At 34.6% G+C, this 25,254-nt stretch overlaps 1 protein-coding gene across 1 annotated transcript in view; it reads left to right on the plus strand.

Moving 5' to 3' along the window:
• Positions 1 to 22,218, plus strand: part of LOC117338495 (ATP-dependent DNA helicase Q4-like) — a 263,643-nt gene extending 241,425 nt beyond the window's left edge. Inside the window, exons 17-23 of the mRNA XM_033899851.1 lie at positions 344 to 481; positions 917 to 1,307; positions 2,039 to 2,169; positions 5,600 to 5,768; positions 9,216 to 9,402; positions 20,162 to 20,303; positions 21,549 to 22,218. Coding sequence (XP_033755742.1) covers positions 344 to 481; positions 917 to 1,307; positions 2,039 to 2,169; positions 5,600 to 5,768; positions 9,216 to 9,402; positions 20,162 to 20,303; positions 21,549 to 21,785 — 1,395 coding nt within the window. The 3' untranslated portion in view covers positions 21,786 to 22,218. The remainder of the gene's footprint in view (positions 1 to 343; positions 482 to 916; positions 1,308 to 2,038; positions 2,170 to 5,599; positions 5,769 to 9,215; positions 9,403 to 20,161; positions 20,304 to 21,548) is intronic.
• Positions 22,219 to 25,254: the final 3,036 nt, after the last annotated feature.

Raw genomic sequence — 25,254 nt, forward strand, 5'->3', positions numbered from 1 at the left:
CTTATTTCCGGTATTGTAGGGTTTGGACTTACGATCCTGACATAAGACATCCGACTTATTTCCTGTATTGTAGGGTTAGGACGTACGATCCTGGCATTAGATATCCGACTTATTTCCTGTATTGTAGGGTTAGGACGTACGATCCTGACATTAGATATCCGACTTATTTCCTGTATTGTAGGGTTAGGTCTTATGATCCTGACATTAGATATCCGACTTATTTCCTGTATTGTAGGGTTAGGTCTTAATAATAATAATATGATCCTGACATTAGATATCGGACTTATTTCCTGTATTGTAGGGCCAATATCCTGACTTACCTCCTCTGTTTCATGTGTTGTAGGGAAAAGACCTGTGTGAACTGCGCCGTCACACCTATGCCAATACTGTTGACTATCGCACTCTGAAAAGGTTCATTCAGCACATCTTTGTACCCTGTCACTGTAAGGCTGTACAAAAACTTCAACAACAGGCTCAAAGGGTAAGTATGCATTCCAATACATATCAGACTTGTAGCTTATAAAGTATAGTATATTGATATGCCAACAAGCAAGTTTTGGATATAGATGTAGTCCTCGTCTGCCACTGTCGGGGTTTAGAAGTCGTTCTTAACTTTGTAATATAGAGTGTTGAATGGTGCTTGAACTAACCTTAATATTTCAAAGTAATGATATTCATATTTACATTTCTAGGTCACCTGAGCATAGCTCAGTGACCTTTTCCAATCTGACCTCATCTGTCCCTGTCCGTTCTTAGTTTACACTTTCACATTTTCAACTTCTTCCCAAAAACTTCTGAACCAATTTTGATGAAATTTGAAAGGTCTGAGGGGTGATGTTCGCAGCCTTTTTCTTGGTATCAACCCATTCAAATTTCATACCTGCAAAGCAAAATACTTTCTGTTGTGTTTTAACAGGAGAAGGAAGAATTTGAGCAAGCTGCTAAGATTTTTGCAACAGACTGGGATGAAGAAGATGAACAAACACAAGGGGAGGAGACTAGAAAACAAACACCAGGTGGAGACACTGATAAACCAACACCAGGGGGAGACACTGGTGTACAAACACCAGGTGGAGACACTGATGTACAAACACTAGGGAGAGACACTGGTGTACCAACACCAGGGGGAGACACTGGTGTACCAACACCAGGTGGAGACACTGATATACCAACACCAGGGGGAGACACTGATGTACCAACACCAGGGGGAGACACTGGTGTATCAACAAAGCCTCGGCTTTGTCTGGGTCATGAGAGAGCCATGCCTATAGAGGACACTGTCACAAGTATGGATGTGAAGGAGGAAGGTGTGTTCACAGAACAATAATTTACATTTACATTCATTCAAACGACTTCTTCTTATGCAATAACCCAAAAGGGTCCTGATATTTGACCTGTAGTATGCTGGGATGAAGTGCTACCAAGTTTGTTCAAATGGATGACCTTGACCTTCATTCAAGGTCACAGGGGTTAAATATGCTAAAATCTTTAAACAACTTTTTGATAACCAAGAGGCTCAGAGACCTGATATTGGGTTTGTAGCATTCATGGGTAAAGGGCTATAATGATTGTTCAAATGAATGACCTTGACCTTCATTCAAGGTCCCAGGGGTCAAATATGCTAAAATATATATCAAAACTGACCGTTAAGGCCCATAGGCCTATTGTTTATTACATCAGAAGTGTTCAAATTATTATTTCTCTTTGAAACTTGCTCGTAATTCCATTATTATTTTTCCCTATCACCAGATTTCCATTAATTCCAAATAACCTTAGTTTCACTGATGAAAAACTTTCTCTTGTTTACATTTGTTCTAGAAAGTAAATGTTAGTCCTTTACAGTCCTCATGCAGTCAGTCTGATAGGGGTCTATCTGATTCAGTCTCAGTCTTCAGTCTGTCTGATAGGGGTCTGTCTGATTCAGTCTCAGTACCGTCCTCAGTCTGTCTGATAGGGGTCTATCTGATCCAGTCTCGGTCCTCAGTCTGTCTGATAGGGATCCTTTTCATTTAGTCTCTTTACTTTCTGTTTGTTTAAGGACTATGTACACTGATGTGTTATTTGGAGAACCATTCTCAGATGTGGCTATCATCCATGTCAAATATTTACGTCAACTGTCATATACAGTGTTATGGTGGCCCCAGCCAGTTACAGAAACTGGCAAAGAAGGTAAGTACGTAAAGTGTATGACAGCTGTCATATACAGTTAAGGTTGCCCCAATCAGTTACAGAAACTTGTAAATAAGGTATAAGTTCATCAAGTGTATCCAAACTGTCATATATAGAAGATACAGTATCGTATGAGTGTCAATTAGTGCTGGGAATCGCCATGATATTGAAGATCGATTATCGGGCTGTCAAGATCGATCGATAATCGATTATCGGCTGGAAATGGTTTTTAATTAGGTCCGACCATGTGTTAAATAAATTCTGGAAAGTCCGGATTTCGTCATATATTAGCAAATTAGTATAGCTTTGTACAAAACGCTGCATCGACCACGATTACGTAAGGTAGCTACAACGCTTGAATGCCGGCGTGGTTCAAGCGAGACATAACAAGAACAAGCGAAATGGATGTTTTATTTTGGTTTATTGAAAATAAAAGCATTCATAACAACAGTACGTATCTGAATAACTTCAGCCATTCAAATAAGAAACATATGAAACGATCTATTCATAGCCAAATTTCACAATCGATCTTTTAAGTGCAAAATCGATTATCCAATCGATCTTGGGTCCAACTCGATTTAATCGATGTTTCCGGTTATCGGTACACCACTAGTGTCAATGCCATGCAAAATTCATAAAACGTTCAATATTTTTAATTTTAGGAGGACTTTAGTCAGTTTAAGTGACATTATTAGATTATGTAAGAAGTTAATAAATTCCACATAATATTGACACAAGAATCAGATTTTGGGTAACACATATCTAATTTATGAAAATGGTATTTCCCTATTTTAAGACCGACTCCAACAGTAACAGAGTTTTCTGTTACCAAAACCATCATTTGTGGTCATCAGGCTATCACCCAGCTGGCAGACATACGTCGAAAAAATGTTTCTTTACCGTACCACGAATCGTTGCACAGACATTAATGTAACGTTAACATAACGTTTCTGCAACATTTATGTAACGTTAATGTAACTTTTCCGCAATGTTTATCTACCATATATTTCACGTATCTGCAACGTTGCATAAACGTACTTAAGTTTAAATGGACATTTCTCTAATTATTTCGTAATGTAGGTAAACGTTTAGGCAACGTTTTGCAATTACCGTACGACGTTAATGTAACTTTTCTGCAACATTTATTCGACGTTTCTGCAACATTGCATAAACGTATTTTAGTTGGAAATAGACTTTATACAGAAAATTTCGTAACAAAATGAAATCTGTTGAAATGAATGGATCGCCACGTTGTATTTCACTTCAAGTCTTTTCAACATGCTACGTTTTCCAGTGTACACCAATGTACTGTTTTATACAAAACATGACCTGCTATATATTTTAGTGATATCTATTTATTTATCATTTAATATCCAGTCCCTTCTTCGTCTCACTCCGACTCGTTGCTGCTCGTCACAGTGTCGTGCATTCCTTCTGAAACATAAAAGCAATAAACATCGAGACCATTTTTATGCTCGGTCATTTCTGTTTTTGCATTTTGAATTAATAAAATCTATAGTTCCAGTTCTTATTAAGAGGGATGGACCCGGAACTAGCGTCTTAATAGGTTGTCTAGAATGATAAATAACTTGCATGCAAGAATTATCTGTACGTGTAATATGATTGATTAGATAGTACACTTTTCATTGTTACTTCTAAAAAGGTTTAAAAGTAGCATATCATTTGGTCTGTTACGTTGTGTTGTGTCATTGGTTCCGCCTGTTTAGCCTATGGGAGCTGTATTTCAGCCATTATTTTTATTTTATAGTAATATATTTAGTTAATCTAATTATATCTTGCATTGTGGTATTCCTACGGACTTTGCTCGTCGAAATGTACCACTAGAGAGATATTTTGAAGTAGACAATTGTTTCAAAAGCCATCAGAAAAGTGCCAGACATAAAAGTACAAAAACTATCAGCTGTGTACAGCTCAGTTAAAGATGGAGTGCATGGGTAGACAAAGAAATTTTACGAGCGGGAATTTGCGACCGAGGCTTATATAATCATCTGACCGACATATCACTGACACACATGTGGTCAGCCTCCGGACATTACACCACACATACATTGATGGTTAGTGAGGGCCCGGGTAATATCAGTACTAGCAATTATTTGTATGCGTATATATATATCACAACAGAAAACGAAGAAAAAAAAAAAACATTGTCCTTAACTCCTTTTGAATATTTATGATATCATAATATAATATTATTTCAAAGAAAATGTGGTAATTGGCATGGATTATATGTTAAAGACTTATTTTTATAAATCTTCTTTGACCACATATATAAAAATATGCATTGAAATGACTATTGCGAGAAACAATTACTGACGCAAAATATACGAGTTTAATTAAGACGACACAATTAAGTCATACCAAACGATTTGTTTTGAGAACATACCGTTTCATTAACGTTAGGGAAACGTTCAACAGGCCTCAGTAATACAGGGAAAATCGCAAAAATTTGTTACGTTTGCCAAACGTGGCATAGACATTAAGTTAATACTTAATAAATTTAATATAAAAAATAACGTACATCAGTTACATAAATATAAAATATATTACCATCATGCTAGGATGTTAAATGTATATCTAGATGTCTTAATTGTATGTTTTAAAAAACTCAATTGTAGAGTAGGAAATATACGTTAAAGATAATATATATTAACTACACGAAATGTTAATTTGAAAAATCGTGAATTACACGATAGTGAAATTAACTTAACCATGAAGTGCATCAATCATTGCTTGTTTCAAAAACGACACGTTTTAACAACGCCTGTGAAACGTTTTAACTTAATTTTTATCTTTTGAAACAAAATCATCGTATTGATTTGCTACGTTAAGAAAATGTTATGTAGACGTTGCAAGTAAGACGGTTAATATTATGACTTTTAGTGGGAAAACAATCGTTTCAGCAACGTCTGAAAACGTTATGTTTTAACGTAAAACATGGAAATTTATATGCTAAAAGATTACACGTTGGACAAACGTTTCATAAACGTTTAACTTTCAACCGAAGAATTGGAATATTTACTGAAAAAACGTCGGCGTTTTAATCACGTTTATTGCCCGTTGCAGTTTAATCGTTAGAAACTGCGTTTGGCATTACAGAAATGTAACGTTAAACGAACGTTGAAATGCAACTGCAACATTTGCAACCATCTATGACGTTTCTGCAACGTATGTCTGCTAGCTGGGTCTGCTAATTGATGACAGCACAAATGTGTTAAAACACAGGGTTTTTTATCAATGACACATGGGAGAACTAGGGAGGTACCAGGGTATGTACTAAACAGTGTTCTTAAGGCCCTGTCAGTTACAGAAACTCAAACAAAATCAATGAAATAAAATTAAAGCCAACTGTTATACAATAGACAGAAGAATACACTTGAGGTTAACTTAGTATATACCATTGTTTCTACAGTGTCCACCTATTGCCGTGGCAATTGCAAAGGCTAAGAAGAGTGGAAAGACCTTCAGTGACACTAACAGCCTGTCTTTTTCTGTCGTGGAGGTCAGTGACTGTATGGGCTGGGCATCCGGGCCGGTCAAGCAAGAGCTTAAGACACTAGCTTGGGACTTCAACCAACCAGGTACTTTAAGTACAGCAATATGGCTGCCTTATTGTGTACGATTCATCCCATTGTTTGCTTGGTAGAACTGTATGAATACTGTTACACCGATATTTTGGCCATGTGACATCAGCATGTTTAGCTAGGTGATATTATATGTTTTATATTAATAACACATACCGTATATGACCTAAGAAGGGCACAGGGCGCGGGTAATTGACATTAGGGGCGCCCTTATTAAGATTCGTTCTTCTAAGGTTTTATGAAACAGATTATACCTTATAGCAGAATACCCAAGTCTGTGGAAACGGTAAAATATTCAGTAATAAAAACATTAAGATATCTATTCATTATCATTTATCAAGCATAAACATCACTTGAATATTCCTGTAAACTTGTTAACCATGCTAGCTCTTCTCCAGAACAGAGAATGTGTGGTCCACCATTTATGTCCAAATGGAACTCTTTTGTGTTCTATTTATAGACACAGGTGATTTCCCAGATCATATCAGACATCGTTGATTTACAGTGTCTTTTACTAGCTTTCTGTTCTTAAAAACATTTAGTTAATAACATGAATTTGTATGTGTCTTTAGCATTAGTTTCGGGCACACTTTGTACTGACATCTGTATGAATAGACAAAATGTGGCGAAAACTGCTGTTCCAGTGACTTAATTTGCTGAAGAAAATTTAACATAAGTAGCAAAACATTTCACATGGATTGTTATTTTTGAACACCATTTTGACACTCGGTCAAAGATTTTTTTTTCTTTGGAAAAATGTAGGGATGCCCTTATTAGGTCATATACAATAACTCTTTGTGCGATATGACATATATGTTCTATGTTTGTTGATATACAATTGTGGTACCATTGTCTCCACCCTAGACATACAAGTTGGGGCACTACTTGACCTAGATTTACAAGACAGTTTTCTATTTAAGGTCAACCAAAACCGTGAATTATATGGTCCTCATCCCCACCCCACCCCCAGGAGACTGAGGGGTGGGTCAAAATGTCTTAAATTCTAAAAATCTTCTTCTCAAAGCCCAATTAAGGTAGAATCAAATACTCTTCATAGATGGAAGGATCTTGAGGTGTTTTACCAAAATTGTGACTTTCATGACCCTGGGGTCACATGTTTGCCCCTGGGGAGAGGGTAAACTTTACTATAGTTTTTATAAGGGAAATCACATTTTTGACTATCATTTGTTGGATTTCTATTGGAATTCATTTTAAAGTCGTTCAAATTAGCAGGATGGGATGAGATTTTGATGGGTTGCACATGTTGTCCATGACTGACCCCCTTGGGCTGATGGGCGGGGTCAAAAAGGATGGAATTGACAAATATTTGAAAACTCTGGCGACCTCTTGTTCTCTTTCCAGAATATCCCAGACCTGGTCTTATTCTTGTTTTGTGAGAATTTCTAGGTCACCTGAGATGAAGTGTCAAGTGGCCTATTCTAATTGTCTTTTGTGCATTGTCGTCCATCGTCAGTTCGTAAACAATTTACGTTTTTGACTTCTTCTCAATAACCAGGAGGCCTAGAGACCTGAAATTGAGCCTTTACCATGCTAGGGTGAAGGGCTATCAATTTTGTTCAAATGAATGACCTTAACCTTCATTAAAGGTCACATGGGTCAGATATGCTGAAACCTTTAAATGACTTATTCTCATTAAGCAAGAGCCCCAGAAACTTGATATTGGGCCTAAAGTATGCTGAGGTAAAGGGCTATCAAGATTGTTCAAATTAATGACCTTGATATTCATTCAACATGAACAATACTCTGATTCCATACAGATGATATCGAGTATTCCTGTTGTCCACATCCTATGACCTTCAGATCTGCTGGTATTGCTGTTCCTACAGACAATAGCTTGGTGATGTAAATTTGACCTTGAATAATATTTATTGGACACAGATATTGAGTCCTAATGCTTCTGATTAAATTTCAACTTCAAAGAAAAGCATTTTCTCTCTATAAAAGATACAAAATCCAATTAAATGATAGTTTGAATGGCACCAGAGCTTTTGTAACGTAACAAGTAGAGCAATATAGACATAACAGGTTTAGTTGGTATACCTTAAAAGGATAATAAAATAGATTGGGACTCAGTTTATAGATAGGATGGTTTTTATTCCTCTGGACATGGCAGATTTAGTCTAATTGAAACAGTTGTAACAGAGACAGTTAAACAGCAGATTTACGTTGAGAGGATATTGGTATTGGGCCCTGATTTCTGGTGTAACCCGAGGTAAACAGGTTACTGAATGATAGGTCTGGTCTGACATTTCCATGAATTAGTATATTTCCCTACAGGAAGAAATATTGTTCTGTTCCTCTACGTAAATTTGTCCTGATCAAACTAATAACCTGAATCATGCATTGAAATTCATGAAGTGTAGATTTCTGTCTACACAGAACAAATCTAATCATGGTGCATACGTTTACGACATACACAGGGCAACGATTTCCTGGTTAAACAAGTATCTGCTTTGTCCTTGCTGTGAGTGTTGTATCACCTGTATGTATTTTACCTTTGTCCTTGCTGTAAGTGTTGTATCACCTGTGTGTATTTAACCTTTGACCTTGCTGTAAGTGTTGTATCACCTGTGTGTATTTAACCTTTGTCCTTGCTGTGAGTGTTGTATCACCTGTATGTATTTTACCTTTGTCCTTGCTGTAAGTGTTGTATCACCTGTGTGTATTTAACCTTTGTCCTTGCTGTTAGTGTTGTATCACCTGTGTGTATTTAACCTTTGACCTTGTTATAAGTGTTGTCTCACCTGTATGTATTTTACCTTTGACCTTGCTGTAAGTGTAGTCTCACCTGTATGTATTTTACCTTTGTCCTTGCTGTAAGTGTTGTATCACCTGTGTGTATTTTACCTTTGACCTTGCTGTAAGTGTTGTATCACCTGTGTGTATTTTACCTTTGTCCATGCTGTAACTGTTGTATCACCTGTGTGTATTTAACCTTTGTCCTTGCTGTAAGTGTAGTCTCACCTGTATGTATTTTACCTTTGTCCTTGCTGTAAATGTTGTATTACCTGTCTGTATTTTACCTTTGACCTTGCTGTAAGTGTTTTGAGTCACTTGTGTGTATTTTACCTTTGTTCTTGCTGTAACTGTTGTATCACCTGTGTGTATTTTACCTTTGTCCATGCTGTAAGTATTGTCTCACCTGTATGTATTTTACCCCTGACCTTGCTGTAAGTGTTGTCCCACCTGTGTGTATTTAACCTTTGACCTTGCTGTAAGCATTGTCTCACCTGTATGTATTTTACCCCTGACCTTGCTGTAAGTGTTGTATCACCTGTGTGTATTTAACCTTTGACCTTGCTGTAAGTGTTGTCTCACCTGTGTGTATTTTACCTTTGACCTTGCTCTAAGTGTTGTATCACCTGTGTGTATTTCACCTTTGACCCTGCTGTGTTGTCTCAGTTGTGTATATTTCCCTGACAGGTTCCACAGGTCCAGTTAGAAGTGGAGTACTTGTGGAGTTTTCCGACCTTGCATTTCACTTTCGCTCACCTGGTGATCTTGAGGACGAAGAGATGGATGATGTTCTTCAGTTCTTACATGACAGAGTCCAGACCCAGGAGAAAACTGAGTTACAACAGCTGAAGTACCTACACAACACTCTCAGAAGGTATGTAACTCAAATATCGCTCTACAACACTCTCAGTAAATATGTAACTCAAATATCTCTACAACACTCTCAGTAGATATGTAACTCAAATATCTCTACAACACTCTCAGTAGATATGTAACTCAAATATCTCTACAACACTCAGTAGATATGTAACTCAAATATCTCTACAACACTCAGTAGATATGTAACTCAAATATCTCTACAACACTCTCAGTAGATATGTAACTCAAATATCTCTACAACACTCAGTAGGTGTGTAACTCAAATATCGCTCTACAACACTCTCAGTAGATATGTAACTCGAATATCTCTACAACACTCAGTAAATATGTAACTCAGATATCTCTACAACACTCTCAGTAGATATGTAACTCATATATCTCTACAACACTCTCAGTAGATATGTAACTCAAATATCTCTACAACACTCAGGAGATATGTAGCTCAAATATCTCTACAATACTCTCAGTAGATATGTTACTCAAATATCTCTACAACACTCTCAGGAGGTATGTAACTCAAATATCTCTACAACACTATCAGTAGATATGTAACTCAAATATCTCTACAACACTCTCAGTAAATATGTAACTCAAATATCTCTACAACACTCTCAGGAGGTATGTAACTCAAGTATCTCTACAACACTCTCAGAAGGTATGTCACTCAGATATCTATACAACACTCAGGAGATATGTAACTCAAATATCTCTACAACACTCAGTAAATATGTAACTCAAATATCTCTACAACACTCTCAGTAAATATGTAACTCAAATATTTTTACAACACTCTCAGGAGGTATGTAACTCAAATATCTCTACGACACTCTCAGTAAATATGTAACTCAAATATCTCTACAACACTCTCAGTAAATATGTAACTCAAATATCTCTACAACACTCTCAGGAGGTATGTAACTCAAATATCTCTACGACACTCTCAGTAAATATGTGACTCAGATATCTCTACAACACTCTCAGTAGATATGTAACTCATATATCTCTACAACACTCTCAGTAGATATGTAACTCAAATATCTCTACAACACTCAGGAGATATGTAGCTCAAATATCTCTACAATACTCTCAGTAGATATGTTACTCAAATATCTATACAACACTCTCAGTAGATATGTAACTCAAATATCTCTACAACACTCTCAGTAGATATGTAACTCAGATATCTCTACAACACTCTCAGTAGATATGTAACTCAAATATCTCTACAACACTCTCAGTAAATATGTAACTCAAATATCTCTACAACACTCAGTAAATATGTAACTCAAATATCTCTACAACACTCTCAGAAGATATGTAACTCAGATATATATACAACACTCTCAGTAGATATGTAACTCAGATATCTATACAACACTCTCAGTAGATATGTAACTCAAATATCTCTACAACACTCTCTGTAGACATTTCTAAGTCATTCATTGAAACTCTGATAGCCTGGGGCATATATAGACAGTTCTATCTATTAACAGATTTTGTGAGCTAAAGTAGACTTGTGTTTTGATACACATTTATGATTATTGTTAAAAAATCAAATCCACATTTGGTGCCAAACATTTCAATTCATTCCCTTTAGTAGATAGCCTCGTGTGTGTTTCTCTCTAAAGTATGTATAGCTTCAAATTGATTTCCAGGAAAACATCAATTTATGGTTATGTACTTTTCTATTAAGCTATAATCAAATAGGACTGCTGGAGTCCTCATCCTAGGCCTAATGTGTCTCCTTGTGTACGTGGATTGTAGAGGAAGGTTAAATGATGAGAAAGGTAAAGGAGGAACCACTTATATAGGAGGTAATCAGGTTATAGTGTTAATCAACACTGTAGGGCTTTATTGTTAGGTCCATTATTTCTCAAAGGGAATGCAGATCAGGTGCCTTTCATACAATTGAAAATAGTTCTCAATTCTAAAATCATCTTTCCATGGTGGAACGAGACCATGGCTACATGGTCCTAAGGTGAAATTTGGATCCGAAATTCATCAATTAAAAATTTTGAGAAACATAATCTGATTAAGGACTCACTGATTTGTATATTAGTTTTACTTTATTACTCCAGATAAAATTGAGAGGTGTATCAGCTGATGTTTTAACCTGTTACAATATTGTTAGGCCACCTGAGACTGATTTAACCTGTTACGATATTGTTAGGCCACCTGAGACTGATTTAGCCTGTTAAGATATTGTTAGGCCACCTCAGACTGATTTAACCTGTTACGATATTGTTAGGCCACCTCAGACTGAATTAACCTGTTACAATATTGTTAGGCCACCTGAGACTGATTTAACCTGTTACGATATTGTTAGGCCACCTGAGACTGATTTAGCCTGTTACGATATTGTTAGGCCACCTCAGACTGATTTAACCTGTTACGATATTGTTAGGTCACCTGAGACTGATTTAACCTGTTACGATATTGTTAGGTTACCTGAGACTGATTTAACCTGTTACGATATTGTTAGGCAACCTGAGACTGATTTAACCTGTTACGATATTGTTAGGCCACCTGAGACTGATTTAACCTGTTACGATATTGTTAGGTCACCTGAGACTGATTTAACCTGTTACGATATTGTTAGGTCACCTGAGACTGATTTAACCTGTTACGATATTGTTAGGTCACCTGAGACTGATGTTACCATATTGTTAGGTCACCTGAGACTGATTTAACCTGTTACGATATTGTTAGGCCACCTGAGACTGATTTAACCTGTTACGATATTGTTAGGCCACCTGAGACTGATTTAACCTGTTACGATATTGTAAGGCCACCTGAGACTGATTTAACCTGTTACGATATTGTTAGGTCACCTGAGACTGATTTAACCTGTTACGATATTGTTAGGTCACCTGAGACTGATTTAACCTGTTACGATATTGTTAGGTCACCTGAGACTGATTTAACCTGTTACGATATTGTTAGGCCACCCGAGACTGATTTAACCTGTTACAATATTGTTAGGCCACCTGAGACTGATTTAACCTGTTACAATATTGTTAGGCCACCTGAGACAAAGCTCAAGTTACCTTTTCTAATTGCATTTCGTCTATCGTCATGCTTCAGTAAACAATTCACATTTTCGATTTCTGCTCTATAACCGAAAGGTCGAGGGTAAAGATAGTAGAACAGTAGCATATGCTGGGATGAAGGACCAAGTTTGATCAAATGAATGACTTGATTACCTTGGCCTATTTTCAAGTAAATTTTAACAGGTGTCAAATGTGTTTAATACATTTTTAGGTACTGTGGAACACAGTCACCTATACATAACTAAAATTGCCAACTTTCCAGAGAAGTCGCGCTACAACTTCATTTGAAACTCTTGGGAATCAAAATATCATTTATTTCTATGATAAATCCTGAAGAATTCAGGATGGGACTGGAAATTATTCTTCCTAAAAAAATCAATAACACATTATCTCCTAAATGCTTGTACAGTGTAAATAAAATGAAGTATTTATCAGCTTAGCATCTGCATAAATGACCTAGATCAACTTCAAATGCATTACATTAGAAGCAGGTGAACGATACAGGCCTATTGGGCCTCTTGTATATAGTGTCTGGTTAGTTATCAGATCATAATTCTCCCAAACCTTCCATTAGTGTAGTGATATGAAGCACAATGTTTGTGATGTTGTCACTAAATATGACATCGTTTTGCCTGACGTTACTTGTATTAGTTCTGATTGATCAATGTAAACAACAATTTATGTAGTTATGTTGTATAAAAGGTAAATATCCTCACGGTGGAATGTGTTAAAAAAAATGTTGAAATTGAACTAAATTGATGATTTCGTGTTTATTTTATTTCCATGAACTATGTGTTTTTGCCGGGAACGGTTGCATTTAGACAATAGGTCACAAGAACACGTCCCATTGACAGCTCGAAATTTAAATACTTAGATTTAAAATTGGAAAATAAATATTGAACTTTTTTTCTGTAGAGAGTTATTTGTCCTATAATTCTCACAGGATTGCAGACAAATTAATCATAACACATGTTATTCAATTTGTCAGCAATGCTGTGAGAATTATAGGTCAGTAACCTCAGCTATAGCCAGAGACTGGAGACTACATCTATCATCATTTACAGCCTTCTGAAGAGTAAGGGGAGATATAACTATAAAGACATGATAGAAGTACATCAGCTATAACTATTAAACACATGATAGAAGTACATCAGATATACCTATTAAACACATGATAGAAGTACATCAGATATAACTATTAAACACATGATAGAAGTACATCAGATATAACTATTAAACACATGATAGAAGTACATCATATATAACTATTAAACACATGATAGAAGTACATCAGATATACCTATTAAACACATGATAGAAGTACATCAGCTATAACTATTAAACACATGATAGAAGTACATCAGATATAACTATTAAACACATGATAGAAGTACATCAGATATAACTATTAAACACATGATAGAAGTACATCAGCTATAACTATTAAACACATGATAGAAGTACATCAGCTATAACTATAAAGACATGATAGAAGTACATCAGCTATAACTATTAAACACATGATAGAAAAACATCAGATATAACTATTAAACACATGATAGAAGTACATCAGCTATAACTATTAAACACATGATAGAAGTACATCAGATATAACTATTAAACACATGATAGAAGTACATCAGCTATAACTATTAAACACATGATAGAAGTACATCAGCTATAACTATTAAACACATGATAGAAGTACATCAGATATAACTATTAAAGTCATGATAGAAGTACATCATCTATAACTATTAAACACATGATAGAAGTACATCAGATATAACTATTAAACACATGATAGAAGTACATCAGATATAACTATTAAACACATGATAGAAGTACATCAGATATAACTATTAAACACATGATAGAAGTACATCAGATATAACTATTAAACACATGATAGAAGTACATCAGATATAACTATTAAACACATGATAGAAGTACATCAGATATAACTATTAAACACATGATAGAAGTACATCAGCTATAACTATTAAACACATGATAGAAGTACATCAGATATACCTATTAAACACATGATAGAAGTACATCAGCTATAACTATTAAACACATGATAGAAGTACATCAGATATACCTATTAAACACATGATAGAAGTACATCAGCTATAACTATTAAACACATAGAAGTACATCAGATATACCTATTAAACACATGATAGAAGTACATCAGCTATAACTATTAAACACATAGAAGTACATCAGATATAACTATTAAAGTCATGATAGAAGTACATCAGATATAACTATTAAACACATGATAGAAGTACATCAGCTATAACTATTAAAGTCATGATAGAAGTACATCAGATATAACTATTAAACACATGATAGAAGTACATCAGATATAACTATTAAACACATGATAGAAGTACATCAGCTATAACTATTAAACACATAGAAGTACATCAGATATACCTATTAAACACATGATAGAAGTACATCAGCTATAACTATTAAACACATAGAAGTACATCAGATATACCTATTAAACACATGATAGAAGTACATCAGCTATAACTATTAAACACATAGAAGTACATCAGATATAACTATTAAACACATGATAGAAGTACATCAGATATAACTATTAAACACATGATAGAAGTACATCAGATATAACTATTAAAATCATGATAGAAGTACATCAGCTATAACTATTAAAATCATGATAGAAGTACATCAGCTATAACTATTAAACACATGATAGAAGTACATCAGATATAACTATTAAAGTCATGATAGAAGTACATCAGCTATAACCATTACTAACTATTAACTATCAAACTATCAATAACTATTAAAGGAGAACACAAACCATACAATGCTGTAGTGATATGGGAAGACGCCCCTCAACGACACAATCTTTGAGTAAATTCAAAATGATATACCCAAAATGCTCTTCTACCACGCTAAGGAAAAATTCTTTTTTTCGATAAGATCGGCAGTCCGTTAACTTTTCCTTGTTACATGTAGCGCTAGCTCTCTAGCCTTAACAGATATGAAACTTGCTTCAAATATTCTTTGGCACATATGGGCATTGTGTAGAATATGCAAGTTTTCTATTTCTTATTCAATATCTCTAAGATTTTGTTCACTACAACAAGAAGCAATTATGTTCAACATATATTAAGGGTATTTATACGCCCGTCAACGCGACAGGTCATATTATTTTCCAATTCAGCTATTTTCATTTTTAAACGAAGCAATATATCAAATTTGTGTATTGACTTGAAATATACAAATACATTTGTATTCACAAACAAAAAAATTAGAGGGGGGGGGGGGGGGGGATAAAAACATATAATTCCAACCTGGGAACTTAAATTTAAACTTCCAACATATCTACCTCGTTACTTATCGCTACATTTCCCTATGGTAGCTTTTCTAGTGACAGACTTATCATGCTCCCGCATGCGGAGCTCGTTGAGTCTGGTGTGGAGGCCTATATATATAAGTCCTGACCCAGAAGTACATTTACCTTATCTAATAACTTTCCACAGAAGACAGTTTAGCCCTTTAATGATCTCATAGAAATGGTATTTACTGATGAATTCAGTGGCCGTAGGGTAAATCCATATAAGCCTCGCTCACTTTCCTTTTCATGTAAATTAATTATTTCTATAGATATCATTTTAAAATCTATGTTACGAACAAAAAAGTCTTTGGAAGTCACTAAGAAAAATGTACGTAATATGACTTATTTTGAAATTGTTTCACGATAAGTAGCTGCTTAGCACTTATTGCGGCAAATACCGTACTTCCAGGCTGTAGATTTAATACATGTATATTTACCAGGCTGTAAATGTCTCTTGATCTAATATATATACCTGGCTGTAAGTGTCTCTAGATTATTATATATATACCAGGCTGTAAGTGTCTCTAGATTATTATATATATACCAGGCTGTAAGTGTCTCTAGATTATTATATATATACCAGGCTGTAAGTGTCTCTAGATTATTATATATATACCAGGCTGTAAGTGTCTCTAGATTATTATATATATACCAGGCTGTAAGTGTCTCTAGATTATTATATATATATACCAGGCTGTAAGTGTCTCTAGATTATTATATATATATATACCAGGCTGTAAGTGTCTCTAGATTATTATATATATACCTGGCTGTAAGTGTCTCTAGATTATTATATATATACCAGGCTGTAAGTGTCTCTAGATTATTATATATATACCTGGCTGTAAGTGTCGCTAGATTATTATATATATACCAGGCTGTAAGTGTCGCTAGATTATTATATATATACCAGGCTGTAAGTGTCGCTAGATTATTATATATATACCAGGCTGTAAGTGTCTCTAGATTATTATATATATACCAGGCTGTAAGTGTCTCTAGATTATTATATATATATACCAGGCTGTAAGTGTCTCTAGATTATTATATATATACCAGGCTGTAAGTGTCTCTAGATTATTATATATATACCAGGCTGTAAGTGTCGGTAGATTATTATATATATACCAGGCTGTAAGTGTCGCTAGATTATTATATATATACCAGGCTGTAAGTGTCTCTAGATTATTATATATATACCAGGCTGTAAGTGTCTCTAGATTATTATATATATACCAGGCTGTAAGTGTCGCTAGATTATTATATATATACCAGCTGTGAAGTGTCGTGGCATCTGTAAGTGTCGCTAGATTATTATATATATACCAGGCTGTAAGTGTCTCTAGATTATTATATATATACCAGGCTGTAAGTGTCGCTAGATTATTATATATATACCAGGCTGTAAGTGTCTCTAGATTATTATATATATATACCAGGCTGTAAGTGTCGCTAGATTATTATATAAATACCAGGCTGTAAGTGTCGCTAGATTATTATAATATATACCAGGCTGTAAGTGTCTCTAGACCTGGTATACCATGCTCTAAGTGTCTTGAGACCTAGTGTTCCAGACTACCCCTGTCTTATACAGTACTTGCCTGAAGACCTAGTGTAGTATGGTATTGTGAAAACTTAGGTAAAGTTAATCCACTTCCTTCCTCACTGCTCTATCAGCAACTATGCAACAATAAAATGATATGGATTTAATGGGGAAATATGAAATAATTGAAGTATTCAAGAAATAAATAGCAGTTTCACATTACCATGGGGTTTGAATTTATTTTACCATGACATGGAAATGGCTGTATACACTGAACCATTAGGTATTTTGACTTACATTGTGTGTTAAACATGTAGAGAATGGTACATTCACGATCACACATTTACAACACATATGGAACAATCAAGTTATATAAAGTGCTAAAAGCATTGTATTTAAAAGTTCTGTAGTTATATAAAGTCTATAAAATTAGTCGGAAACAGAAAGAATCAATTTGTGTAAAATGTTGCATTTGCATTAATAATTCAGCAATGTTTTCAAATTCAAAATTTATTTCAAGCTGAAAATTTTTAATGGAAAAGATAAGTTTGGATCTTGATTGTAGAAAATGCATTCCAATGAATAATTTGATAACACAACTATATCTAGATCTAGAATCTTAGCACTGCCATCCATAAAATATATATATATATACACAATGTTTTGACTTGTTGAAATATTATAAGTGCATCACAAACTTTAACTTTGCACTTTTATTAATTTGTCAGTGATAATTGCAATTTTTTACAAAAATAACCAACCTCATTAAGTATCAGAGAAGGCCAAGGAGGGACCTACGGGGTATTTTCCAAGATATTCTAAAAATGCATAAAAAAGTTTTTTTGAAAGATGTAACATATCATAACTTTACACTATGAAGATATCTCTTCCAAAAATTTTGTTATTCTGTGATTATATGCTCTCAATTTGATAAATGAATAAGAAGGCTGTGATAGCTCAGTCGGTATAGTGCTGGCCACATAACCTCAGGTGAAGATCTGAGGTTCATGGTTCGATGCTCCCTACCTGTGTAGGTTGGTGTTTCTTGGGAAGCTAAGAAATCAGATGGTCTTTGGTTGCGTCCTTGGGCAAAACACTTTATCCTAATTGCTGTGTTGTTCAGAGAGGTAGTCAACAACTACTACAAGGATACCTTGCCTCAAAATGACCTGGCTGTTCAACAATCTCAATTAAGCAAAATGTCTAAAGACATGAAATTGCAAACATGTTACATTTTGAGGATTTGAAGATCATCAATAACTGTATTGACTAGCTCGAGATTAAAACAGATACTTCAACCCTCAATTAGAGATTTGTGATTGTACTGTAGTTAACCAGCAAAAGGTCCAGTCAATTGTTTATCGCAGTTCAGTGAAAATGGTAATAGGCCCACTCTATCTAGAGTCAAAGTTGATATGCTGGTGCCCGGTGTCATGCATAATATGTACCTCCTGCATAATAAGTATCAGGATACTTTTTATTCTGCATAAAAAGTAACCGGATACTTTTTATACCCCTACCAAAACGTACCCCCCTTGCATAAAAAGTACCCCCCTACCAAAAATCTTTAATTTTGACTTTATCAATCTGAAATTGGGAAGATATGATAAGAGGACCCAAGGGATGTCATTTTCAATATTTTTGACCCCATCCCACCAAATCCCCACCCCAGGGCCAAAAAAATGAAAAACATTTTTTTTTTGCTTAAACTTCCAAATATGACTAAGAGGTGAGAAACATTGAAAATGACATCCTTTGGGTCCTCTTATCATATCTTCCCAATTTCACATTGATAAAGTCAAAATTTAAAATAATTTGGTAGGGGGGTACATTTTATGCAGGAATAAAAAGTATCCGGATACCTTTTGGTAGGGGGGTACATATTATGCATGACACCGGTTCTAAACCTTCCGTAAATTTAAGTCTCGGCCAAACATCTAATTCACAGGAATGTTTTCATTAATCAATTAAATCGATGATTGGTCGTTTTACTTCTGACTATGACTAAAATCAGTCATGATTTTTTTAGAGTGATCATGGTTTGAATATAACATGGAAATTTTCAATGTTTACAGCCGACTTCAACAATATTTATATGTGAAAAATATCACTCATGGTAAATTGAAATCAAAATTCATGAAAACAACATTTTAAAACATAGCTAGATGCCTTAAAACATATCAGCTGCATTTCCCCCATTTTGGTTAATGTTTTTGCAGATATCTCCCTTAATTTTATTCATGATCGATCAGTAATTTATCATCAAATGATTAAGATATGATAATGATCACTAACAAATATTTAATCTATGGAATATTGTTTCTATCTCTAACAAATATTTAATCCCTGGAATATTGTTTCTATCTAACAAATATTTAATCTACAGAATATTGTTTCTGTCACTAACAAATATTTAATCTATGGAATATTGTTTCTATCTCTAACAAATATTTAATCCCTGGAATATTGTTTCTATCTCTAACAAATATGTAATCCCTGGAATATTGTTTCTGTCACTAACAAAAATTATTTCATGGAGATGTTTCCATTACTCATATGTATTCCACACTTTTCATCATCAACAAATAATTGATCCTAGAAATGTCTCCATCACGAAACAGCCAAATTTTGGGAGATGGTTTAAATAAGAGCCTATTCTTGTTTCCAGATCCCCAGTATTATACTCTGTATGATATCAAACTATATATCCAGAGAGAAAATATTGATAAAACCAAACAGCCAAAATTACTACAATAATGTTTGTGCGTTGTTTCAGTGTTTCCCACAAAAACTACTGGATGTGCTCAGACGAATTTGACAAAAGGAAAGATGAGAAATTGAAGGTGGTTATTGTGGACTACTTTCAGGAACAGACATTGTTAAAGAAGGCCCAACAGGAAGCAGATGACACACCAGAGGTAAGTAAACTGACAGGAACTGTTTGAAACTTCAAAGATTTTATATTGGTCCTACAAGTCATCTTTTTACCTTATTTTTTATTATTTTTTAATTTTTTTTTATTGTTTTTTTTTGTTTTTTTTTGTTAATCTGGAATCTAAGATGGCCACCATCATAAAAACAAAACATATTTTAAACTTCTTCAGCTCAACCAATGGGATTTAGTTGAAACCTACTTGGAATGATCTAAAAATTGTGTTGACTGAGGATTCTTATTTTTCTGAGCAATTATATATTGCACAACAGTTTTCACCTTATTCAGTAGCAGGTACCTAGTATGAATATTTGACTAGTTAACTTGGGTCTTCAAAGTCAAATAATTGTTAAGCCCAATGGCCTTTTGCAAATTTCGAAGTTTGTTACCACTAGTTTTTCAGAATGACTACAGGATCTTCTTGAAATTGATAGGACAATTCACAATTGGGCACAGATATGCATACTATATTTTAAATATATCAAACTTTATTTGTTTTACAATATTTTCATTTCCGGTATGTGTTCGTTATATAACTTCACTTACCAAAACATCATTTACAAGTGTGTAAACATCAAATTTGATCGATGCATAGGAATAAAAGCCAGATCAGTGCACATGCGCAATTATTGTGAATGCACAATGATTTTTTTTTTTTTTTCCCCCTTTTTGTTTTGACTTTTTTTCCAATAAAATATGAATGCAATATGGTAGAATAAACTTGAATATGACAGTGAAAAAATAAAATGTTTGAAATATCTTAAGGAATCGGAAAAAAATATGATGTTACTGTGAAACTATATTTTGTTGATTCCTACAGTTGACAAACTTTTCCCACAAAATTGGAGTCAACTGTTTAGCGATTCCATTAATCGTCTTGCTGTTAGGTCTGTTTGTATAACGCCAAAAAAAAGAATGCCGATTTAATTTTGTAATAACAATAAAGACAGGTTAAAATGTGAATATAAGGAATAATTCTTGTTGCATTTTTTTTACAGATATTTCAATGACATACTAACGTGTGTCATTTAAAGTATCAAAAAAAAATGCAGTTTACTCACCAGTAAACAATAAAAAAAAAAAACACAAATAATTCCTTTAACAATTGCAAAAATATTTTTTTCAACTATATAAATCACTCTGGTTGGCCCAGATGGAAGCTCATTAGGGTATTTAAAAAAACGTTGATTATAATGCAGTCCTACAGAGTTTTCTCCCTTTACTTTGATAGGTTCCACAATATGAGCTGGGACAACTTGTGTCAGACATTCGTCAATTTGTGAACGTTTACGGTACAGAGCACAAGCTTAATGGTCGAGCGATTGCCAGAGTGTTCCACGGAATTGGTAGTCCCTGCTTCCCTGCCAATGTGTGGGGACGAAACCGTCGCTATTGGCGAGCATACATGAACATTGACTTTAATTTGGTGGTGAAGACAGCGACTAAGGAGCTAATCAGTATGAGGTGACCCCTTCCTAACTCTCAACCAACACAAACACTTGGTATGGACTAATTGGGTTTGTAACAGCTCCTCCTTTATGCAGACTGCCGACTTGTCTAAATTAATTGCCAGAATATGTCAACACTGGATGAAAAGATGTTGACATTATGTCGACACACACTGCCATATTACTCCAAGAGATGTTTGTGCCATCATATAACAGGTATAATCGGCTCAACTTTTAATCGTGTTTCGTCGTTAACTTGCCACAGCTTGTACAATATTAAAATATCAACATTTTGAAGTAAACCATAAAAAGGCATCAGAAACAAGAGTGTGAGGAAATAGATCAGGAAAAAATGCATATCAATGTCTGATTCTGCTTGAGATGGGTGTGTACCAGTCATGTGATGGGTGTGTACTAGTCATGTGATGGGTGTGTACCAGTCATGTGATGGGTGTGTACCTGACCCCTGCGAAACGATTATGAATAATTCATGAACATTCATGAATAGTTCATGAATTATTCATGAACTTAGTTCATGAATATTCTTGATTTGTTCATGAACATTTTCATGAAATTCATGAACTTAAAACTTCATGAATATTTTTTTGAAATTATGTTCATGAACATTCATGAATTATATCAAAAAGTTTTGGATTCATGAAATCATCATAGTTCATGAATGTTCATGAACATTTCCATACATGATAATTCATGAATCCTTCATGAATATTCATGAACTTAAAAATATGATGAATACTCATGAATGAAATATTCATGAACATTCATGAACCCTTCATGAATATTCATGAACTTAAAACTATTATGAATACTCATGAATGAAATATTCATGAACATTCATGATCCCTTCATGAATATTCATGAACTTAAAACTATGATGAATACTCATGAATGAAATCAAGATTTTCATTCATAAAATCATCATGTTTCATGAATATTCATGAACTATTCTATTCATGATAATTCATGATTAATTCATGAGTTATGAACTTATTTAGAAAATGAATTTGCATGCATTTTACCACTTAATTTCATCAAAGTTTGTCATGAACTGTATCACTATGCATGTTTGACAATATCCTTGTAGTCCTTCCATTAAAAATTGCATTCAAATGGATCCATCACTTGTTTCAAAATTCATAACTGCTTGAAATGAGTATATTCACACAATCATTTGGATGGAAAATCCTTTTAATATTCTTCAGATAAGAGTGATTTATTTTCATTATTGCATTAATTCTCATTGCACATATGATGTGTGTTTGAACAATTTAGTTAAATGGGCAATGCAATTTAAGAAATGCCAAAGCTATTTGAAAATTATGTACACTATGTAAATTTAGGTCACATGCATGGTGATTGATTTTAAGTTAATTCTTACCTATAAACAGGTTGACATATTTCCAGAGTTGAATATTTCATTTCCTGGTAGTGTTGTATTGATCATGAAACAGGTATGAAAGATAAATACTTGCCTTCATTTGTAAAATAACATGTTATTCATCTCTGTGAGAAAAGCCTCATGGCTGCCATGTATTGGAACTCTCCTGCTAGAACTTTTTGGGCGGGGAAAATTTGGCGGGAAATTTGAAGTTTTCTTATTGTTTCCTTATTCTTCTTTAAGCCAACATCAAAATTGTAATATAGACATGGAATTAAATTTAAAACTTTTTAGATATTAAGTTTGTTATTCAATTTAAAATGTAAGGTATTTTTTTATTCAAGAAAATGTTCAATTTTAAGGTCAAATTCTCATTCATTAAAGTTCTTCAAAATTCATTACTATTTTATTCATTTTGATGAATTTTAATGAATATCATCAATGCATGAAAATTCATGAATAGTTCATAATCACATAATATTCTCATTCATTAAAGTTCTTCAAAATTCATTATCAACTGTTCTTACTATTTCATTCATTTTGATGAATTTTAATGAATATCATCTATGCATGAAAGTTCATGAATAGTTCATAATCACATATGATGAACTATCATGAATCTTAATGAATTTGTAAAATTATTCATAAAAGTTCATGAAGAGTTCATGAGAGGTATTTGATGAATATTCATGAACATTTTTTCATGAATCAAAAACTTACAGTATTCTTGAAAGTTCATGAATGATTCATGAACATTCATGAACTCATGAATATCATCTCGCAGGGGCCAGTCATGTGATTGGTGTGTACCAGTCATGTGATGGGTGTGTACCAGTCATGTGATGGGGGTGTACCAGTCATGTAATGGGTGTGTACCAGTCATGTGATGGGTGTGTACCAGTCATGTGATGGGTGTGTACCAGTCATGTGATGGGTGTGTACCAGTCATGTGATGGGTGTGTACCAGTCAGGTGATGGGCGTGTACTAGTCATGTGATGGGTGTGTACCAGTCAGGTGATCGGTGTGTACCAGTCATGTGATGGGTGTGTACTAGTCATGTGATGGGTGTGTACCAGTCAGGTGATGGGCGTGTACTAGTCATGTGATGGGTGTGTACCAGTCAGGTGATGGGCGTGTACTAATCATGTGATGGGTGTGTACCAGTCAGGTGATGGGCGTGTACTAATCATGTGATGGGTGTGTACCAGTCAGGTGATGGGCATGTACTAGTCATGTGATGGGTGTGTACCAGTAATGTGATGGGCGTGGGCGTGTACCAGTCATGTGATGGGCGTGTACCAGTCATGTGATGAGCGTGTACAAGTCATGTGATGGGCGTGTACCAGTCATGTGATGGGTGTGTACCAGTCATGTGATGGGCGTGTACCAGTCATGTGATGGGCGTGTACCAGTCATCGGATGGGCGTGTACCAGTCATGTGATGGGCGTGTACCAGTCATGCAAGAGAAATATGGAAATAGTTATACCAACTTTCATCTGGTATTGTTCACAATTTAATTCTATATGGGCTAGATAAATTGTGTAAATCTGGTATAGATTGTAACCTATACCAGTGTATGGGAAAGTCTGTAACCTATACCAGTGTATGGGAAGGTCTGTCTGTTTTTATGGCATTTATATACCATTTTCTCTTTGATGTACCATTTTCTCTCGGTAAGCCTCTCATCTGGCAACTTTAGAATGTCCCCCCTTTGGTTGAGATTCCCCTGTCTCACTCCCAAGAGGGTGAAAGATTCTATTAAAGGGGCATTCCGTCATTTGAATAAAGTTTAGGTCGTAAAAATTAAACTTACTGGAAAATATGTATTTTTTCCAGGTAGTAAAAGTTATAATCTTTACATTAATAAGGCAGTTTTACTCTCAAGATAAACCAAAGTTCTCTGAGTATTAAGTCCTGAAAATTCTTAAGTCGACCTTATCACTATTTACCGCAAAGACATACAGTATTTGCATACTTTTTTTGTAGGAATCCCCTTTAATGTGAGGAATCTCTTGTTCATTCTTAAAATTGTCCTAAGAAAGACAACTCTTTCTAAAATACAAGATTATTGGCAAGCTTATTACAGTA

This window comes from Pecten maximus, chromosome 11 (assembly GCF_902652985.1).
Source record: "Pecten maximus chromosome 11, xPecMax1.1, whole genome shotgun sequence".
Taxonomy (NCBI): Eukaryota; Metazoa; Mollusca; class Bivalvia; order Pectinida; family Pectinidae; genus Pecten; species Pecten maximus.